Raw genomic sequence first — 21,367 nt, 5'->3', positions numbered from 1 at the left:
AATAGCAGATCTACAAGCTCATAGCGCGGCACCGAGTGCCGCGCTATGAGCTTGTAGATCTGCTATTTTAAGTATAAAACAATGGTTAAAGTGGTTAAAATCTGAAATGACAGGTCCTTCCCCCGGTCTTAATGGGTCAAACCAAACCATTGCCATCAGGTGATTGTGTGATAATGTTGACGGGCCTAACGGCTGACCTGCTTGGCGTTCTTCAGGCCCAGGTTCTTGGCGATGACCAGCGCCGTGGCCTCGCCGCTCTCCAGGAGGTACTTCATCACCTGCTCCTTCTGCTCCCCCATGATGGCAGTGCTGTGGAGGCAGAGACGGAGGAAAATGAGTCGTTGATGAACACCAACCAACAACACAAACTAGAACAGATACATTTAAAAAAAAAAATTAACACATTTTTTAGAAAAAATATATAGAAACTAGGCTTTACAAAAAAACAGTCGCTGTCAGGTGTAAACCTTGTATGTCTTAAACAGTTCCATTTCTATCATAAAATATATATTTTTTTAAAATACAAAAATACTACAATCAATAAGAGACTAAAACTAATTTAAAAAAAAAGATACTAAAACCTTTTCAGACAATAAAACCCACTTTAAATACTAATCAAAACTAAATAAAAATGAATGAAAAATTCAACTACAACAACCTTGGGACGGAATGCAAGTCGGAATGCAAGTCTTGATCGGATGATCTGCGGGGCGCTTCCTGATCGGGGTTGGAGGAGTCGGAACAGGAAGAGGAAGTAGACGAACAGGTGGAATCTGTGTCCGAATCTTCCGCTTCTCCCTCGTTGTGTCGTTCGTCTGCTTCGACCGTCTCGGTTTTCGCGTCAGTGTTTGGCGGCCGAGCGTCTTGGGAGCTCTGGCGAGGACGAGGGTCGCTGCTCGCCGGACTCGAGTGTAGGGCTGTCACGATTACAAAGTTGACGATTAATTGTCACACAAACAATTGCGATTAACGATTTAATTGTGTTTTTAGCATTGAACATTGGAACATATAATTATGAATAAAAACTTCATTTCCGTTTGCCTTTTAGGCTTCGAAATCACAAATTGAACAGGGCAGATTACTGACATAATTAATCATTTTAACCCATTAACTGCTAGAGGTATTTTCATATTTTTTTAGCCAGTGCCAGAGTTTTTCATTGGAAAAAAAAAAGTACTCAGGAGCCGAAATACAGACTTTTTAAGTTTTAAGTTAACAAGGAAGTGGATAGGAGTCTAGATCTTCAACTAATCATATCTCCTTGGTCTTTGGGTGAAATTGGAAAAAAAAAACATTAACATTTTTTTTTTTTTCACTTCACGTAGATCTACGCGATTGGCACGTGGCGGCTTTAAATCGGTTCGCGTAGATCTACGTGATTGGCAGTCAATGTGTTAAACTACTAAAAATAGTGGAAATAGCTGATCTACAAGCTTACAACGAGTCACGTTGGAAGCTTGTAGATCAGCTATTTCTGCTATTTTTGAAAATATATGAACATTTTTCAAAATGGAAACGATTATGACGATTATGCAAAATAATTGCGACAGGCCTACTTGAGTTGGGATGCTCCTGGTGGTTGGTGGGAAGTGGCCTGGTCAGGCTCCACAGGGGAGGGGTGTCTCCTCGTTTGAAAGCCCTCTGGGAGCGTTCCAGAGAGTACAGGGCCTGGTTCACCGCCTTCTTGGGAAGGTGGAACTTCTTGCACAGGTGTCTGGCCGCGACCGTCTCGCCCGGGGCCAAGGCCGTGAGGAACGCGTGCACCTGCTGCTGCACCTGCTGTCCGCCGTGCGGCGTCAGGGAGACGTGAGAGGGTTTGCCGCGGCTCCTGTCCGAGCGGTCTCTCGCTGCTTTGCTGTGGGAGTTGAGGGCTAGGCGCTCAAAGCTCTCGGACACGGAGTCTGAGTCCGGGTGCCACTGCTGACGATGGGAGAAGTGATTGTGTTTTGTGGCTTGGTTGGTCTGGTTGGAATTCCAGTAGCGCGGCGGGACGTAGCTGGACTGACCTCCTCCTACTGGGGGGCAGATTTAAAGATTTAGGGCCGTCACGGTCATGGAAGTTTTACGACACGATTAAGTGTCATACAAATAAGAGCCATTAACGACCTGCTTGTGTTTGTGACATTGAATCAAAAACAAGTTAAGTACAGATAAATCTAAATTACATTTCAGTTTGCCTTTTAGGTTTTGTAAGCAAAAATTGTACAGGGCAGATATGACTAAATGACTTAAAATATACTAAAGAAATGATTGACAATGACCAGCACCAATAATCAAAATAAATAATGTACTATGGCCAAAACAGGCTGTATCACTTTATGATGTTATACTTTCAAGAATATCCTAAAAAAGCCACTCTACAAGCTCACAACGCATCGCGATATGCTGAGAACTTGTTGATCGGCCATTTTCCCTATTTTTCAACAGATGAATTTAACCCATTGAATCCGGGAACGCATCTGTGTCACTTTAGATTTGGCTTCTTTGGATTCTTTGGCTATTCAAAAATAGCAGATTTACAAGCTATAAGCTTGTAGATCTGCTACTTTTGGGGGAAATCGTGGGTCTTTGAATATATATATTTTTTAAAGAGAACATTTGTAACTCAAATCTTTGCTTCTGGGGATTCTACAAGTATTCTAAATCCTAACTAATGTTGCTATAATTATCAGTGGTTCTCAAAAATGTTATGCATTTGGCCGTGGACCCCCATCTCAAAATGTTTTGTTCCAGGGACCCCCGGAAGTTGTAACAGAGTTAAAAATGTTCCCTTAAAAAAATATATATATATTCGAAGATTTGCACAAATGTTCACGATTTTTCAAAAATAGCAGATATACAAGCTCATAGGGCGGCACTCGGTGCCGCCCTATGAGCTTGCATATCTGTTATTTTTGAACAGCCAAAGAATAAAATAATGGAAAGTGGTTACACAGATGCGGTCCCGGTCTTAATGGGTTCAGATGAATGACGACGATTCTGACGATTACGCTAAATGAACTGCGACCATCACATAATTTGCGATGGGGGGCGATAATGTAATACGTGTTACAGACCTACCTCCTACGCCTGTGTCTCCTTGGAAGCGGGGCGCCTCGGAACTCTGACCTCGTAGGAACTGGACCTGAAGCTGCTGGAAGGAGTTGGGAGCGGAGGGGACAGAGGAGCTCTGATGGTGGTGACGAGGGTGATGAGGGGGAGACGAGCCGTTCGGGACCCCCGGCTGGCGCTGGGCGCTCGCGGGAGCGAGGCCGGGCAAGGCGGCGGGCGGAGCGCTGGGGAGGAGGAAAGGGGAGCGCGGAGACAGAGAGGAGGGAGGAGAAGAAGGGAGGTGAAAGGGAGCTACGGAGTGGTGGTGGTGGTGGTGCTGGGGAGCGCTGCTGGGCTGCTGCTGGTCGCCTGGATGAGGAGATGGGAGCGGCGCCGCGTGGTGGGGGTGGTAGCTCTGTCGGGTGGTCTGGAGGTGGGGGGATCGAGGTCTGGAATGATAGTGGGTTTTATTTCTATAGCGCTTTTCTGTGTAGTAGCTTTACAGAACAAGGATTATATACATCTTTTTTATTTTTAACCGGGAAGAATCTGTGTCCCGTTTAGATTTCTTTGGCTATTCAAAAATAGCAGATCTACAAGCATTGTACATTTTTACAAATCTTTGAATATATATATATTTTGTGAACATTTGTAACTCAAATTTTTGCTTCTGGGGATTCTACAAATGTCTTGAAAAACGTATGTTTCTAAATCAGTGGATCTCAAACTTTTTCATGTCAAGGATCCAAAAATTATATGTATTTGGCCGCAGACCCCCATCTCAAAATATTTTGTAATAGGGACCCCCAGAAGCAAAGACTTTGAGTCAAAAATGTTCCCTTTGAAATATATATATTCAAATATTTGCACACATGTTGAGCTTGTAGATCTGTTATTTTTGAATAGCCAAAGAAATCTAAAATGAGAGTATGCGCTCTAAGCAAACAAAGCATAGCCTACATATAACGATAATAGTCAGACGGATGAAATAAATGATAAATGACAGCAGTCAGAGGCTAATAAACTCTAGAAAAAAACATGACATGGGGTCAGCAAGTAAGTTTGACAGAACTATTTCTTTTATGGCCGGGCCAATTGTTTTCTAAGCCGTTAGCTGGTGGGCCAGAACACAATCAAAAGCAAACGTAGGAACTGGAACACGTGACAAACCAGCATATATACAATAATAACTCTAAAAAGGTAATAAATCACGTGGTATAGCCACAGATAGACATGTGTGTGTAATCAAATGTTATATGGGCAGATAGGAATGCTTGTGTTAATGACTTTGTGCTGTTCTCATCCTTTGAAGCCACAGTTAGAGAATATATAATTGATCAAAAAGTTCAAAAAGATTGTAATCTGGAGACAGACAGTCATACTCCTTTTTGAACAAGAGCTCTTTCATGGTTCACGGTCTCTTCTTAGAACAGAGAGAAACAAACAGTGTAATGTTTAAGGCATGTGAAACATAGTTTTGGTTTGTTTGTTTGTTTTAAAACACGAGCAGTTTTTCATCCGAGAGTCTGAAGAGGAAAGTTGAACAGTTCCCTTTCCATTCTTCTGTGAATGTTCTGTTTTCACTATGTGTTCATCCTACCTGGTTTCGTCAATGCAAGCCATTGGCGTCTATATCCTACCTTGTACCTATGTGTCATTATAATGATTTGACGGGCCTGATGTTATCGCTGGCAGGCCAGTTCTGGCCGTCTGTTGCCTACCACTGACAGAGGTATGTTTTCAGAAGCTATTTAACCCATTAACACATCCACCGCCAGAGGTTAATCTCATAATGTACTCACCAGTGCCAAGGTGTTTTTGTTGTTTTTTTGTTTTTTTCATGTCGCCATAGATCTTGTTAAAATCCTTAAGATTGAGCCGTGAACGGTCTGTTTACATCCGCGAGATCTCCCTGTATCTCCCAGTGAAAACCACGTGTCAAACGGGGCATCCATGTTTGAGTTAGAGCGGATTACGTTAAACAGTGAAATGCGAGGAGAAAAAACTACAGGAAGAGAATTGAGTTTCAGTTTCGTCTGTAGAATGGGAGCGGGCGTGATCGTCGAAACCGGATCCCAAATAATTCTATTTCCTGTCATCAAACCGGAAACGGAAGTGGATCAAAAAAAATCCGAAAGTGCACCCGGACCGCGCATGCGCGAAAAGACCGCAGCCCGTAGGACTACGGGCTCGGCGCTTAACCGTTGGATTTAACGGCCCGTAGAACTACGGGCCCGGCGGTAAAGGTGTTAAGACCGGGAACGCATCCATGTCATTTTGAGATTTCTTTGGGCTATAAAACATTAGCAGATATACAAGCTCATAGTGCGGCACAGAGTACCATGCTATGAGCTTGTAGATCTGCAATTTATTTGTTTTTCGTGAACATTTTTGCAAATGTTTGATTTTTTTTTAAATTTTTTTTAATTAACACATTGAATGCCAAAAACGGTCCGGACCGTTTTTGAGGGTCCAAACGAGAAGTGCCGAAAACGGTCCGGACCGTTTTTGACCCAATTCTATTTTTATACATGTGGGCCACGTGGGGCGCTAAAACGAAACTTTGACATCACCCAAGGAGTTTCTGAGAAGAAGAGGCTGGATCTGGCTCCATGTAAAAAATCCTTCCGGTCGGCGTTTTCAATGTTATCTCCTTGATTAAAAGCTTAATATCTCCATTTCTTTTTAATGTGGTGGAAACGAGCCGTTTTCGATCGGCGATCACGCTGCAATGGAGGGTCGCGTTGGAAATATTATTGTTCCAGGCGTTAGTCGGGACCCTCCGCCGTCTCGCACGCACGCTTTGTTTACATGCACTTCCTCGTCGGGGCTTCTCACAGCACGAAATGTATAACGCAAGTGGATGGAAGAAATGCTGGCACTCAACGTATAATATTTTAATAAACCTCTGGCACCCAATGTGTTAAAAGTAGGCACTGATTTAGCTAGCCTTCAAATCTAAAAGGCAAGCAAAATGAGAATCGGAGGCTTAGATCCTCGGTACAGGTAGGGCGCTCAAAAGCCTAGGTGCCCCGGGTAGAGAGACGGTGCAACCAGGAGGGCCCCGTCTGTAGGCCTGTCACAATTATTACATAATCACAATTATTACATAATCGCAATTATTAGATAATCACAATTGTAATGTTATATTTCCAAACATTTTTTAAAAATGTGGAAATAGCAGATCTACAAGCTCAAAACGCATCGCGATGAGATGCGTTTTGAGCTTGCAGATCGGCAATTTCCACTATTCTTTTTTTAAGCATAAAATAATTAAATATGCATGTTATTTGTCGTATTTACCCTGTGCAGCTTTTGTTTACGAAGCCTAACAGCCAAAAATAAATTATTATTTTTGTATTCATAATGTTCCAATGTTCAATGACAGAAACAACTAGATCGTCAATAATTTTGTAGGACAATGAATCGTCAACTTAAATGCGGTTAACGGTCGACTAGCCCTACCTACCTGTAGTTGTAATGTTCCCTGGGAGGCCCTCCTCTTCCTCTGCTCATAGCGCAGGAGGCGGGGGAGGGGGGAAGTGGGGGTTATGTCCTCTGGATGCGCGCGGGTTGTGTGTGTGTGTGCGTGCGCGGTGTCCTGTCGGCCTTCGCAAAGACGTCCCGGAAGAGGAGGAGAGACAGACAGAGGTGATGGCAGCGACACGGCACCTGTGACGAGACAAGGAGACGCACGTTTAAAGCACCACCACAGTGTTACTAATAGAAACACCAAACCGTCCCGGGAAAGACATTGTATCAAAGCGTCCCTTTGCTGATCTGTAAGGGATATGTTATTTTGTTTTTTAAGTGTTGTAATAGCTCTATATCTGGTAGTAGGCATTGCTATTATTAACCCATTCAATCCGGGGATGCATCTCGTCATTTTAGATTCCTTTGGCTATTCAAAAATAGCAGATCTACAAGCTTATAGCGCGGCACCGAGTGCCGCGCTATGAGCTTGTAGATCTGCTATCGTCAAAATGTGTGCATATCTTTGAATATCTATATATGTTTAAAGCGAACATTTTTAACTTTGCTTCTGGGGGGTCCCTGGAACAACATATTTTTAGATGGGGGTCCACGGCCAAATTCATATCATTTTGGGGGTCCTTGACATGAAAACGGTTTGAGAACCACTGATATAGAAACATAGGTTTTTTTCAAGGGCTATGAGCTTGTAGATCTATTTTTTAATAGCCAAAGAAATCTAAAAATGACACCGATGAGTTCCTGTCTTAATGGTTTAAGAGTGTTTGTTCAGTTAACCCATTTAGGGCGGGAACCCCCATTTGTAACGATACCTTTCAAGACAGGAACCCCTTTTTGGGTTCTTGTTGCCATCTACAGCATATAGCAACATACATTTGTTTTAATTCTTTTATAAATATTTAAAGTTTTTCAGAAAACTTAGGTCAGGATTTAGAAGGCGTTTTTAGAATCGGCCTCGGGTCTAAAAGGGTTAATGGAGTCTCCCCCGTGTCCTTAGAAAACAGAAAATACATTTACAGGTCAGGATGCCAATCTCACCGAGTCAGGAGAAATGTGTAAACTTGGAAGTGATGAAACAAAACAAAAAGAGCTGACAAAATTGGAATACTGTCAAATTTAAGCTGAAAAATGGGTTCTCTCTATATAGCAATGATTACCATTACAATATAGAGCTTTTACTTTTTTAACTAAAATAATATCACAACCACTTTCACCTGAATACTATCGCTCCATTGCAGAGATTTATCGGCTTGGCTGATATATTATATTTGCTTGGTATGTCGTCAAAAAAAGTCAAACAGTGGCCTAAATATCGGCCAAGCGGATATATCGGTCAGGCTCTAATTGAAAATTGCCGTGACTACGGCTCCATGTTCAGGAGGACAGTACATTTCACTTTTAATTTGACACTCCGCTGAGGGTTCGTGATGGGACCAAGAAGATATAAGAATAGAATAGATGGAGACATTGGTTTGCTGTGTGTGGGTGACAGGGTGACAGAGTGACTCCCCTCCCGACTCTGAAACTCAATCCCAGGGTAAAAGGCTGACACATTAATAATTCAGCTTCTTGTGACCATTCTGTTTTATTTCTGGCCTTACAGAATAATCTCTGCTCCGCGGATCCATAGCGGAGAGGGGGAGAAAACTGAGATGTTCATGCAGATGAGAGGGATGCGTTCTAAGGACACAGACAAGGTCGTTCCTGACTAACTGAAGACTGACTGACTGACTGACTGACTGACTGACTGGATGAAAGATTATTCACTGGTTCAACACTAATGCTGTGGAGCTCAATACTTTCAAAGGGCTAAAGTGGAGGGGCTTTAGAAAATAAACCGAACCTTTGAAAATTTCAATTTTTGAAAAATCTATTCATGTTTAACTCATTGAGTGCCATTGATGTGTTTCATGTGTTTTACCGCAATGGCGCAACGTGCCAATGACGTGTTTGAGATTTTTTTTTATGTTTTTTTTTTAAAAGCTTCAGAGCCCAAGATATCATCATTTGAAGATTTGCTGCTCCATTCACTTCTTGTTTAACTTATTACTGAAAAAGGCTGTATCTCGGCTCCTGAGCACTTTTTTTTTACTATGTATTTTTCAATGTTATTATGTTATTTTCAAAAGGCAGACAATTAATGTCAACAAGGTCCAATGACCTCGTTGACATTTGTGAAACCACACAGTGCAACCCTCAGTGATTAACACCCATCAGGGGATCGATTATACTGGAGATAAATATTCGATGACTACTTGAAAAAGGTATAAGAAAATTGAAAAACTGCTGGCACAGTTAGCAATTATTTTTTTATTTCATTGGCACTGAATGAGTTAATATCATTGCTGTGGGGCAGAAACCTATCTCCATATTCTAACTGTGTTTCTTTCGTAAATTAACACCCTATACTTGATCATACTACAGCGTCACACTACTTTTGAATTTGAATCCTAAAAAGTAACCGTTTTGGACATATGAGGTTTCCACCCGACAAGAGACCATGTAAAATATTGCATAGTGTAAAACGTCAAGATCGCAGACCTCTCTCTCTCTTGCAAGAGAAACACGCTCTCGGTCTTGCAAGACCAAATGAAAGATTCATACTTTACATCTCATTCGATGGCTTCATTTTTAATAAGGTTAGGTAATATATAAATGGTTTAAAAATGTCCGGGTCTATTAACTGAAATCTTACAGAGATTGGACATGGCTCGGCTTTGATGTGCTGTGAACAAACCTTTACCTTGTCATGAATTGGGAAATGATGATCAAATCTACATATTATCTATTCAGTCATCATCAAATCTACATATTATCTATTCAGTCATGATCAAAACTAGATCTCATCTATTCAGTCAGACCGTGATATAGCAGCCTGCACTTTTGTAATGTTTTTGTTTAAAGTCAAATTAACACTTTAAGACCGCATATCCGTGTCATTTTAAGATTTATTTGGCTATTCAAAAATAGGAGATCTACAAGCTCATAGTGTGGCACCGAGTGCAGCGCTATGAGCTTGTAGATCTGCTATTTTTGAAAAATCATTAAAGTTTGAGCAAATCTTTACAAATGTCTTCTAAAAAACGTATGTTACTATATCAGTGGTTCTCAAACCTTTTCATGTCAAGGACCGCCCAGAATAATATTTGACCGCCGACCCTCATCAAAATATGTTGTCCCAGGGACCCCCAGAAACAAAGATTTGAGTTACAAATGTGGTTCAAAAAAATATATGTATTCAAATATTTTTCCAAAATAGCAGATCTACAGTGCCGCGCTACGAGCTTGTAGATCTGCTATTTTTTGAATAGCCAAAGTATAAAATAATTATAGCCCAAATCTAAAAATGACACGGATGTGTTCTCGGATTGAAGGGGTTAAGCCAAGGCACACAGAGAAATAAGACAGGGGACGTTTCACCCTGAGGGACAATTCCAAACGGGTAGTTTTTTTAGGTCGCCTTCTTCGGGTCGAGTCTGGTTGTAAACTGTCTGTCATCATTACCCAATGGATGGATCGCCCCTTTCAGGCTTGACCTACATTATCCTTTTGACTCGATTGAAGTGACGTGGTGTTGCGACTCCCGTTCCCCCGTGTTTGCGTGCGTTCAGTCGAGCATTCTGCCGCGTTTGTCTTCGGACAGCGAGGGAGGGAGGGAGGGAGGGGCGCACAACTTGGAAGCTGCAGCTTTAAAATCTGCAAAACCAGATGGCTCTGAGATCTCGCGAGGCTGAGATCAGTTGGTGTGTCAAGGTTACAGGGGGCCCTACGCCATGCGAGAACTCGCGAGGTAGATTTTCACATTTATAGTTCACTTCATATAATACAATGGGTCACTTTGTGACGCATTGTAAGCTTGTAGATCAGCTATTTCTGTTATTTGTATAATTTTTTTAAATATGTCACTAATTTCTTCGTATTTTTAAGTTATTTGTCATATCTTCCCTGTGACATTTTTGATTATGAGGCCTAAAAAGGCAAACGGAAATAACATTTTTATTCATATTATGTTCTAATGTTCGATGCCAAACACAATTAAATCGTTAATCGCAATTATTTGAGTGACAATTAATCGTCAACTTAAATTTGTAATCGTGACAGCCCTACTTACATCCCCAAAAAAAATACATTCATGCAGTTAGTTGATTTCGGCACACGTAAAAAAAAGAAGAGAACATTATAAACAAGTTCTAACATCTCACTGATCCGTCTGACTCTTGCTCGAGGTACATTTCAAAAAGTGAAAAACAAAATAGATCCGGAGTCCTGGCAGAGTTTGTTACGATACATTTTTTACAGCTTTTGATACTAAATAGGAGGCCGCTGTCCCATCTCTTCATAGTCGAACCCCACCCTGTTTTTCCAGAAGCACCCCTTTTACTCGGTAGCCGTTCAAAAAAAAAATTGTTCTCCATTTCATTAAATAGATCAGGTTGAATCACCTGGACACCCAACTCCTCTCTGGTACAACCTCGCCGCCAACATATAGTGTGTCATATTTGACAACAGTCTAGAGTAACAAACTGTCAATAATGTCCGTGTATCACTGAGACTGACAACATACTGACACCCAATACTGACCCACCTCTCAACCTGGCTGCTCTGTCACACTGCGTACGGTACGGCCACACGACGGGTGTGATGGTAAATGTGCCGACAGCGCTGGAGAGGTTTCTCTGGTCGTATGGAAAAGTCAGAGCAGTCGGGCGATGCGGTTCATTGATTAAGCCATAAGACCGGGAAACACATCTGTGTCATTTTAAGATTTCTTTGGCTATTCAAAAATAGCAGATATACAAGCTCATAGCCACGCTATGAGCTTGTAGATCTGCTATTTTTTTTTAATCTTTAAACATATTTTTTTCGATTTTTTTCAAAAAAAAAATGTCTCCTGTTTTTTAAACATTTTTAAGAATCGCCTCAGGTCTTAATGGGTATATCTTTGAATATATATATATATATATATATATATTTTTTTTAAAGCAAACATTTTTAACTCCAGTATTTGCTTCTGGGGGGGGTTCCTGGAAGCCGGGGTCCGCGGCCAAATACATATAATTTCTGGGGTCCTTGACATGGAAAAGTTGGAGCAACACTGATATAGCAACATACTGTTAGGATTTAGAAAACATTTTTAGATATGCTTTTGGCCGCGGACCCTCATCTCAAAATGTTTTGTTCCAGGGACCCCCCTAGAAACAAAGATCGAGTTAAAAATGTTCGCTTTAAAAAAAAAATATATATACATTCAAAGATCTGCACAAATGTTCAAGATTTTTCAAAAATAGGAGATCGACACGCTCATAGCGCGGCAATCTTAAAATGACACAGATGCTTTCCCGGCCTTAATGGATTCATTCAGAGTGTTGCGCTCTAGGAGCACTCGGAGAGATGCCAGATTTTTGGGTCCGATGTCTATCAAATGTCCTATCTACAGTGTACACAGCATATCGCACACGCAACACGTAGATCAGCAATTACACTCAAAGCACTCACTGACCGCTCTAACTGAAAAGAAAAGTTGAATAAATGTGTACAGATAAAAGTGTCAATGTCAGTTAATTAGTATGTTAATTATGTTAATTGGTATAAATTAACTGATATCGGATCGCTCTATGAAGTCAAAACCAGAGCACACAGTCTGCACAATTTATCTAATAAATTGTTATTTATTCCTAGATATTTTCAGCAGTGGTGGAAAAAGTACTCAAATGTTTTACTTAAGTAAAAGTATCAATACTGCAATATAGAAGTACTCTGTTACAAGAAAAAGTCCGGGATTCAAAATTTACTTGAGTATAAGTACAAAAGTACTGGTATCAAAATGTACTTAAAGTACCAAAAGTAAAAGTACTGAAATGTTTGAAAATAGCAGATCTACAAGCTCCCAACGCGTCGCATTGGCTATGTTCAAATAGCCTAGGTATAAAATAAGGCTAAAGTGGTTAATGTATGTTTTATTATAACGTAATAATTTATTTCTGCAAAGTAACTAAAGTAACTAACTAGTGACTAAAGTTTTCAAATAATTGTAGTGGAGTAAAAGTACAATATTTGCCTCTGAGATGTAGTGGAGTAGAAGTCAAAGTATAGAAAATTGGAAATGTGCCAGTAAAGTACAGTACTTGAGTAAATGTACTTAGTTACTTTACACTGATTTTCAGTAATAACCGACAGTCAAACTAGATAGAACAATGCACTGGCATCAGATCGATGCAGGTATCAGGATCTGTATCGGAAGGGGGGGAAACGGAAATGGAACATCTGTAATCTCTAAATAGGGGCGGCAGTGGCTCATGAGGTATAGTAGAGCGGCCGCATGGGGAAACGGAAGGTTCCTGCCTGGTTCGATCTCCGGTTCCCCCCTGAGCCGGTTGGTGCCGTGTGTGGTTTTTCTCTGCCGTCGGGTGTGTGAACGTGTGTGTGTGAATGGATGAATGTAACGCACATGGTAAAGCACTTTGTATTAAGGTGTTACGCTAAATATACCATTTATATTTAGCATTAAAACAGCATTAAAGCCGTCTACAGCTAAAATAGGACGAGCTGGGATTAATACAGTGTACACAGTTAGAATCCTAACTCTCAAGAGTAGAATGAACAGGGAGAATTTTACAGTGTGCTGGTTGGTTGAACAGTATAATGGGGTACAGCGACTGAGGCCTGGAGGTCAGACACGTTGGCCCTAATGCAGGTCAACACTTCCACTGATAACATATGTGTACACTTGCATATCAGCTATTTTCTTTTGGGGAAAAAATTGATAAAATTGAATAATTATCAACGTCTTTTTTTCGGTGAGGTAGATTTCTGCATCAAAAATAAAACGCATCACAGTCTATGAATGAGAAATGAACTATATGACTGGGTTTGATAATAAATACTTAATGCAAACGCATTTTTGCATCGTTTATACGTCATGCCCCAGGTGTGTAAAGACCTGTATACATAACATTTTTCTAGGAACAGAGTCCTAGAGTGCAAACTGGCTGTAGAATCGCTGACACGGACGCATCACTTCTCTGCCCCTCTAAAAAAATGGAAAAACGCTGATGAGAATGACAGGAAATGATAGCTGTGTTTGTGAATGGATTGATTGATTTCTTTCCCTTTCCATTCCCCCCCCCTCCCCCCTTCTGAATAAGGTAGGCTACCATAGTTAAGGGGTGCAACAAGCTAATCAAACTGTCTTGTCATCATAGGACATAATACACACACAAATGGTTTAAAGCAAAATGAAATCTCAGACTGAAAGAATGTGGCCTAAGTCCTCACTGATTTGTGAAACAGTGTGAAAAGAGGCCCCCACACTAGCGCCGTTTCCTAAACATTTAACACAATATGTAAAATGATGATGTTTAAGTAATAGTGTTCCTGCTGTTCTACATACTGCCAAACAGGTGAAGAAATCACAGACTGAGGCTTTAACCTTTGCTTTGGGATACAAGAACAGTGGGCACTAAGGAAGAGTGGGCACCTGTATGTAAAATGTAAAATTCATTTTAAGTATACATGATGTGAACATCATTAGACTTAAATGTATACCCTTCAACTTCTTTATGCCCATAATGACTGGATATATGGGTTTTGTAGCAATTGTATACATATTAGGCATTAATTGTAAAATGTTCTATGGAATCCAAATCGGTCATGGTGACTGAGAACTTTAATCCATGCACACACGCACACACAGTGGTGGAAAAGGTACACATGTTTTACTTAAGTAAAAGTATCAAAACTGCAATGTAGAAATACTCTGTAAAAGTCAGCAATTCAAATTTACAAATTTACTTTAGTAAAAGTACAAAAGTATTGGTATCAAAATGTAGTTAAAGTACCAAAAGTATTAACACATTGATTGCCTAGATCGAATTAACTCGTTTTTACATTTTTGGGGGAAAATTCCACAAGGGGCGACCTAACACAGCTTTGGAATGATCAATCGTCTCTCAGAGAAGAAAAATGTGGATGTGACGTCATTCCAAAAAACGTCACTTCCATCCGCCCCAATTATAGGATTTTCAGAAAAACGGCTGAAAATTGGAAATGCTCCAGCAAAGTAAAAATACCCCAAAATTGTACTTAAGTACAGTACTTGAGTAAATGTACTTAGTAACTTTACACCACAGGTGGTGACTGAGAACTTTAATCTATGCACAAACCCAATCTGAGCACTTTCAGAACCAGAGAGAGAGAGAAAGTAAGAAAGAGGTTAAATACAGGTCTCTCACCCACAGTAGACGGCTTCTCCAGTCATCAAGACAGACAGTAAAGAGTCGTTGCTTCCAACAGACAATGACATCCTCACTATCAATTAATGTACCATTTTACAACACTTTAACATCATAATGGAGCCTATCTTTACCTCACATGAACCACACAGTGAATGGTAAAACTAAGACACACAAGTGCATGTGGTTGAAAGAGATCTAAGGTTTCGTTTTCCTTTCCTCTCTACTGTTTACTTTCTGTTCTGTCACGTTGTCTGTCGCTGTTACACAGACATTGGTGACCCTGTGGAATCCTGTGACTACAGAGGGGTATTTCCTGTCTCTTAAGACTGCGTCGTTCAAAGCCTCATTGTTGTGCGTCGGTCGCTCGCCAAAAATAGACGATATACAAGGCAAGCTTCACAAAACATCACATGAAGCTTGTAGATCGGCTATTTTAGATGGATGTTCTGTCTGATTATTAATTAATTTGAAGTTACAGGCAGATCATTGGAATCTTAGTTACAGACAGGCTAATAAAATAAATGTAATAGAATCGCTATTTGTTATTTTCATCCAAATATACAACCTTAATATTTATCCCTGGCAAAGACAAGAGTATGTGTGCATAAAAAGAATAAATGCTATTGCTAGGTCATGAGTCGTAGTTCTCCCCTTACTGACTAAAACACTTATTGTAACCAACTGTAGAATAAAACTATTTGTAGGATCAAACCTCGTCTAAGCAGCAGTGTGACAGGTGAAGGTGGAAATGTAACCTTTTCCTAAGGTTGGTTATTAAAATGTATGAATGAACACAAGATGATTGTCAGTGTGCACTGCAGTCACATCGTGTGTTATGGAAATGACAAGAATCAACCTGGTGTCCCTATATTAACGTGTCATAGTCTGACTTTTACAATCATGACATTGTGAGCTTGTAGATCAGCTATTTTTGCTGTGTGACGCTGTCATACGAAGTGGTTTCGTTCATTCATTTCATTATTAGCTGATCTATGGCATCCTGGTTGCTTTGTGTAAGTTCATAAAGAGAAGTGTGAGCAGTACTTTAGTACACCTTTTAATCACCCACTTGATCTCTTTTGCAGGATTTCAGGTTGCTTAAAAGTGTCATGTGGTTGAAAATCAAGGAGCCCTTCTTTTCATTTAACAAGCCTGTTCCTACTCTGCTTTTGAGCACAGACCAAATCACATTATTATCACATTATAACAAATAAATATGTATTATAACAATGAATGAATATGACATCACTTCATTCATGTGTGCATAGAATTTTTCATTCATTGTTGTTGGTACTACAGGTGATGTCAAAATGTGTTTACTATCCTGGTTCATATGATGGAAAGGTTTCTCTGCACTAGCACAAGCATTTGTAAGTAAATTACTACTGGGGAGAGACTCTTGCCCTATATACTTGACCTGGGTCCCCCCAGGGCTCTATACTTGGCATGCTACCTTTTTCCCTACACCAAATCTCTTTGGCAAAACTCTACAAGCTCACAAAGTGTTGTGTTGCGATGCGTTTGCAAGCTTGTAGATCAGCTATTTTCGCAGAATGCTCACCCAAGAATAGGGACGCTAAGGATCCATGTGCCAGAGGAATCATCCGTCAACCATCACCTGTGGGTTTCTGAACTTTTTGCCAAGGAGGTTGAGAAGTTTCTCAGACAGGATTCATAGCAAAAGTTGCTCCAAATAATTCAAACCATCATGATATTTATTTCACTTTGTGTCCACTCCTTAACGAGTTTGGGTGCCTTGTTGACACTGTGGGCATCTCATGTATCTCTAAAAATACAAATAAATGCCCAAGCCTCCGTCCTCAACAGGGCTACAATGCTACAGAGCCAAGCGGCAATACTACAATGATAAAGTTACATCTGCAGTACTATAATGGCAGAGTTACATCTGCAGTACTATAATGGCAGTTACATCTGCAGTACTATAATGACAGGACTATCACGACCATGAAGTTTTAGTTGACGTCTGATTAATTGACATAATAATTGTGTCTTTGGCATTGAACATTGGAACATACCAAAAAAAATACATTCATGTGCTTGGTAAACAGAGATTGCACAGGGCAGATGCGACAAATAACTTAAAAATACAAAATATATTACTAAAATATACAAAGTAGTGACTGACAATGACCGGTAAAAATAACCAAAATAAAGAATGTGCTATGGTCAAAACAGGACACATCCCCCCCTAACAATTTGATACTTTAAAACTAAATCTTCCAAAATAACACAAATAGAACAAGCTCAAGAGTGTATTGTGATGCAACACGTTGTGAGCTTGTAGAGCAGGAATTTGCTATTTAAACATTACATTTAATTGCCCTAAAAAATTAGTGTTAATAAAAGAGTGTTGTCGGACATTGGACAACGATGTTGAAATAATAGAAATGCTACACTTCATTTCATCCAACTGATCGTAATAATTTTTATTATCTCAAATAATTGCGATCAGGGCGATTATTTAATAATTGTGCTGATTTTTGTATTGTTATTCGTAACTTTCTAGGAACAGAAACCCTAGAGTTCAAACGGCTGTTGTTTACTGTAGAATCGCTGACATGGATTCATAATTTCCCTGTCTCCAAAAAAAATGAAAACCGCTGATGAGAATGACAGGAAATGATAGCTGTGTTTGTGAATGGAGAGAATGAGGAAAGAGAGAGAGAGATGAGCAGAGTCAAATGTGGGTTTACTTTCCTGCCCTCGGCTGTGTCTCATTCAGGGACACACACACACACACACACACACACGAGACAAGGACATTGTAGACACACACACTACACAGAGAGCCTATTAATATCTCGAGTTTAAAAGATGGGGAAAAATAAACCTTGTGATCGAATGAAAACCGCAGGTCAAGAGTGGATGCCTTTTTTTAGACAAGACTTTTGTGTTCCTAGAATAGTTCAACTCACTATCGCAGCGCCGTGGGCCCATCCCCGTTTTGGACGGTCCTGGACCACCTACTACAGACGTTATGTCAAAAAGTACCGGGTTCTCAAGTCAACTGGAAAAACTTAGAATTGATTAAAGTTTTGATTTGAGAACATTTAACTTATAAGTAAAAAAGAAAAAACGAGTTGACAGATACAAAAAATTAAGTATGAATGGTAAATGGTGCATTTATATAGCGCCTTTATCCAAGGCGCTTTACAATGATTGTGCATCACATTCACCCAATCACACACACATTCACACACCGATGGCAGAGAAAACCATGCAAGGGCAAGGCACCAACCTGCTCATCGAGAGCAATTAGGGGTTCAGCGTCTTGCTCAAGGACACTTTGACACCAACTCTGGGGGAGCCCGGGATCGAACTGGGAACCTTCCGGACGGTTCACAAGCGGCCGCTCTACCTCCTGAACTACTACCGTCCCTATTCACCTGTTTCCTAGGCTGTGTGTTTTCCACTTCCTGTCGATTTGATCCAATGAAATCCAATGAAACTGGTCAGATGACCAATGATATCCAATGAAATCGACAGGAAGTGGAAAACACACAGCCTAGGAAACAGGTGAATACAACTTCAACATATGAAAAGAACATTTCACTTTACTTATGCAATGAACAACTCAAGCAAATAAGTAAGTACTGTATAGAACACTGGTTCTCAAAGTGGGGTCCGGGGACCCTCAGGGGTCCTTGGGGGGGTTCCAGGGGGTCCCAAGCTAAAGTAGTCAATGTAGCATCACAATCATTTTAACCACTTTATCCATTTCTATGTTGGATATTCAAAAATGGCAGATCTACATGCTCACAGCGCATCACCTCTGCGAGCTTGTACATCTGCTATTTTATATCGAAAATGTAATTTAGATTTTTAACATGGGCCTAAATCTTCTCTTCTGGGGGTCCCTGGCGCAAAACCTTTTCAGATGGGGGTCCGCGGCAGAATACATATCAATTTGGGGGTCCTTGACTTGAAAGTTTGAGAACCACTGGTATAGAATACAAATTTATTTTATTTAAACCTAAGCCCTGTTCCAAAAGTAAAAAAAATAGCAAGCTCACACATTGTGAGCTGGTAGATCTGCTATTTTTTGAATATGTTGCCCAAGTATAATGACATGCTCAAGAGAGCTACGCTAGGATGAAAGTCATTTCAAATAGACATGCATAGGCTAAATAACTGCAGATACCCATGTTGTCAAAAAAGTCACTGATGTATCGGTTGGATTCTTCTCACTAGGGCTGAAAGATTGGGGGAAGAATATGGATCAAGAATTCAAATTTTTCGACTAATATTGCGATTCGATTCAAGTCAAGCTTCAATTCTGTTTAATTTTGTCCACAATTCCATGCTGTATTGATGTGGTACCACAGGAGATGACAGGCAAACGATCAAAATTACAATTATTTGATTAAGTAACGCAGATGTTTAACAATAATTTAACTCTCGAGAGCGTAACATGAAACCAAATGGACCCGCAAGGGTCCATTTGGTTTCATGTTACGCTCTGAAGAGTTAAAGATCTAATAAGGGTCCATTCGGTTACCAGCTCTCCATCATTTAGCTGGGGACCACCTGGAACCTCCCTCAAGGACCACTGGTGGTCCCTGGAACCTCCTGGCCACTGGTGGTCCCCAGACCACTGGTTTAGCCCATTGAATACAATTTGCACACACACACACAGTACCAGACTGAAATGAATGGAAACCAATGGCTTCTTAGAATGTCAAATGGAAATTGTCAACAGTAATTGTAAAGTGTACTGTATATGACTTCTAGACAGTGAGCTAAACATAGGAGACACAGCCTACACTACTATGGTCCTTTTCCTTCATATTTATGGGTGAAATTTACATATTACGTACTGTATTGGCTTTGTGGACCAAATATTAAACTCTTTTATAAAAAGGTATTGCAGCCTCTGTGATTTGAAAACTGCAGAATTTCATTTTGCGATTTTGAGTATTCTTTCGATTAACTGTCCTACTTATCGCCACATTAATGTTTTATAATGTCTTCCTCCCTCTACATTATTAAACAACATAAAAGCAGGATTACGCTCATTTGAACGAAGAATCAGTTCCACTTTGAAATAAAAAAGGAAGTTAAATCAAACATGTTGCCGTTAAAAACCTGGACCCGTTTCATCAAATGGTAAAAAAAGCAACCTAGCTGATTACATTAATTAGTTACAGATGGAGATCATGTAGAAGGACACACACACACACAGGTCACAACCTCATCTCCCTGTTAGACCTGCAACTTTAAAGAACCACATGGACACCACAGTGTGTGTGGGTGTGTGTGTGTAGTGGTATAAAGTAACTAAGTACATTTACTCAAGTGGTGTACTGAAGTCCAATGTTAAGGTATTTTTTACTTTTACTGAAGTATTTCCAATGTTCAGTACTTTTACTCCACTACATCTCAGAGGCAAATATTGTACTTTAACTCCACTATAATTATTTGAAATTGTTAGTTACTAGTTACTTTGTGGATTTTGATTACTATTACAAAACATACATTAACCACGTCAGCCCTACATACATTTCAGCCTTTTGAAAATAGCAGATCTACAAGCTCACAACAATACATTGTGAGCTTGTAGATCTGCTATTTTCTAAAGATTTTTTATACATTTCATACATTTGAAAACTTGTGAAGAAATCAGACACTCTGCACAACGAGCACTTTCTACCGTTGGTACTACAAGTACATCATTTCAATACAAATACTTTTTACTCAGGGTACATTTTGAATTCCGGCCTTTTACTTAGTAACAGAGTATTTCTGCATTGCGGTATTGATACTTTTACTCAAGTAAAAAAAAAACGCTGTGTGTTCACGCGTGCGTGCGCGTGCGTGTTATATCCTCCATATGTACTGTATGTGATGCGTGCGCGCGCGCGTGAGTGAGTGTGCGCGTGGGTCTCGGTGTCCGTGGCCTGTCCCCCCGCGTGCGGTGGTGATGGTCTCCTCGTGTGTGTGTGTGTGTGTGTGTGTGAGTGTGTGTGTGTGTAGCACTGCACCATTTCTACCCGCTCTCTCCCCCTCTCTCTCTCTCTCTCCCTGCTCTCTCTCTCTCAGTACCATCGTGTAAAAAAAAAAAAACGCGCCGCTCCGCCATATAAACCATATAAAACGCTGCTAACGCGTCGGTTAGCGGCTTAAACACATTAATAAACGCACATATAGCCGTGTTGTTGGCCGTTAGCCTCTCACCTGCTCGCTGTGTAGCTGTATGGGGTCTGAACGCCTCTCTCTCTCTCTCTCTCTCTCTCTGAATCAAACAAACAATCAAACAACGGACGGGGGCTGAAGAAGCCGGTGACGTCAGTCGCTCGCGACGGCGTTCGCTCGCGCTATATGTCGGCGCGCATAAACCGCGTCATATTACGCGTCACACGGGCCGCGTGCAAAAAAATATTTCTTCTTCCTCCTCCTCCTCCTCCTCCTCCTCCTCCTCCTCCATGGTCCATGGTTCTCTTGTCCTTCACTAAACACACAGGCAGGCTATTCCACCACCTGGAGCCTGACTCCTGAGGAACGCAGGAAGGTTGGGCGCTAGGGAAATCTGGGCACCATTATTTTTTTGGGGGGAGGGGGGGGGGGAGACTGGGCACTAGATAAGAGTGGGC

The 21,367-nt window shown here is 40.7% G+C and overlaps 1 protein-coding gene across 7 annotated transcripts in view; it reads right to left on the bottom strand.

The window, feature by feature from the left end:
- The window catches only part of adar (adenosine deaminase RNA specific), a 55,519-nt gene extending 34,438 nt beyond the window's left edge, over window positions 1-21,081 (bottom strand). For 4 of the 7 annotated variants that reach the window (XM_080427558.1, XM_080427562.1, XM_080427561.1 and 1 more), the window contains exons 1-6: window positions 20,952-21,081; window positions 6,500-6,702; window positions 3,061-3,479; window positions 1,557-2,015; window positions 659-917; window positions 198-309 (exon numbers count right to left, since the gene is read on the bottom strand). In XM_080427558.1, coding sequence (XP_080283684.1) covers window positions 198-309; window positions 659-917; window positions 1,557-2,015; window positions 3,061-3,479; window positions 6,500-6,546 — 1,296 coding nt within the window. In that variant the 5' untranslated portion in view covers window positions 6,547-6,702; window positions 20,952-21,081. Of the gene's footprint in view, window positions 1-197; window positions 310-658; window positions 918-1,556; window positions 2,016-3,060; window positions 3,480-6,499; window positions 6,703-14,753; window positions 14,966-20,951 lie in introns of those variants that run through there. The other 3 variants (XM_080427564.1, XM_080427559.1, XM_080427560.1) reach the window with 3 other exon arrangements.
- Window positions 21,082-21,367: the final 286 nt, after the last annotated feature.

The sequence above is a fragment of the Gymnoscopelus braueri genome (genome assembly GCF_963280865.1).
Source record: "Gymnoscopelus braueri genome assembly, chromosome: 4".
In the NCBI taxonomy this organism is placed as follows: domain Eukaryota; kingdom Metazoa; phylum Chordata; class Actinopteri; order Myctophiformes; family Myctophidae; genus Gymnoscopelus; species Gymnoscopelus braueri.
Note: the sequence above shows the minus strand (reverse complement) of the source record. Positions and strands in the feature narration are given on the sequence as shown.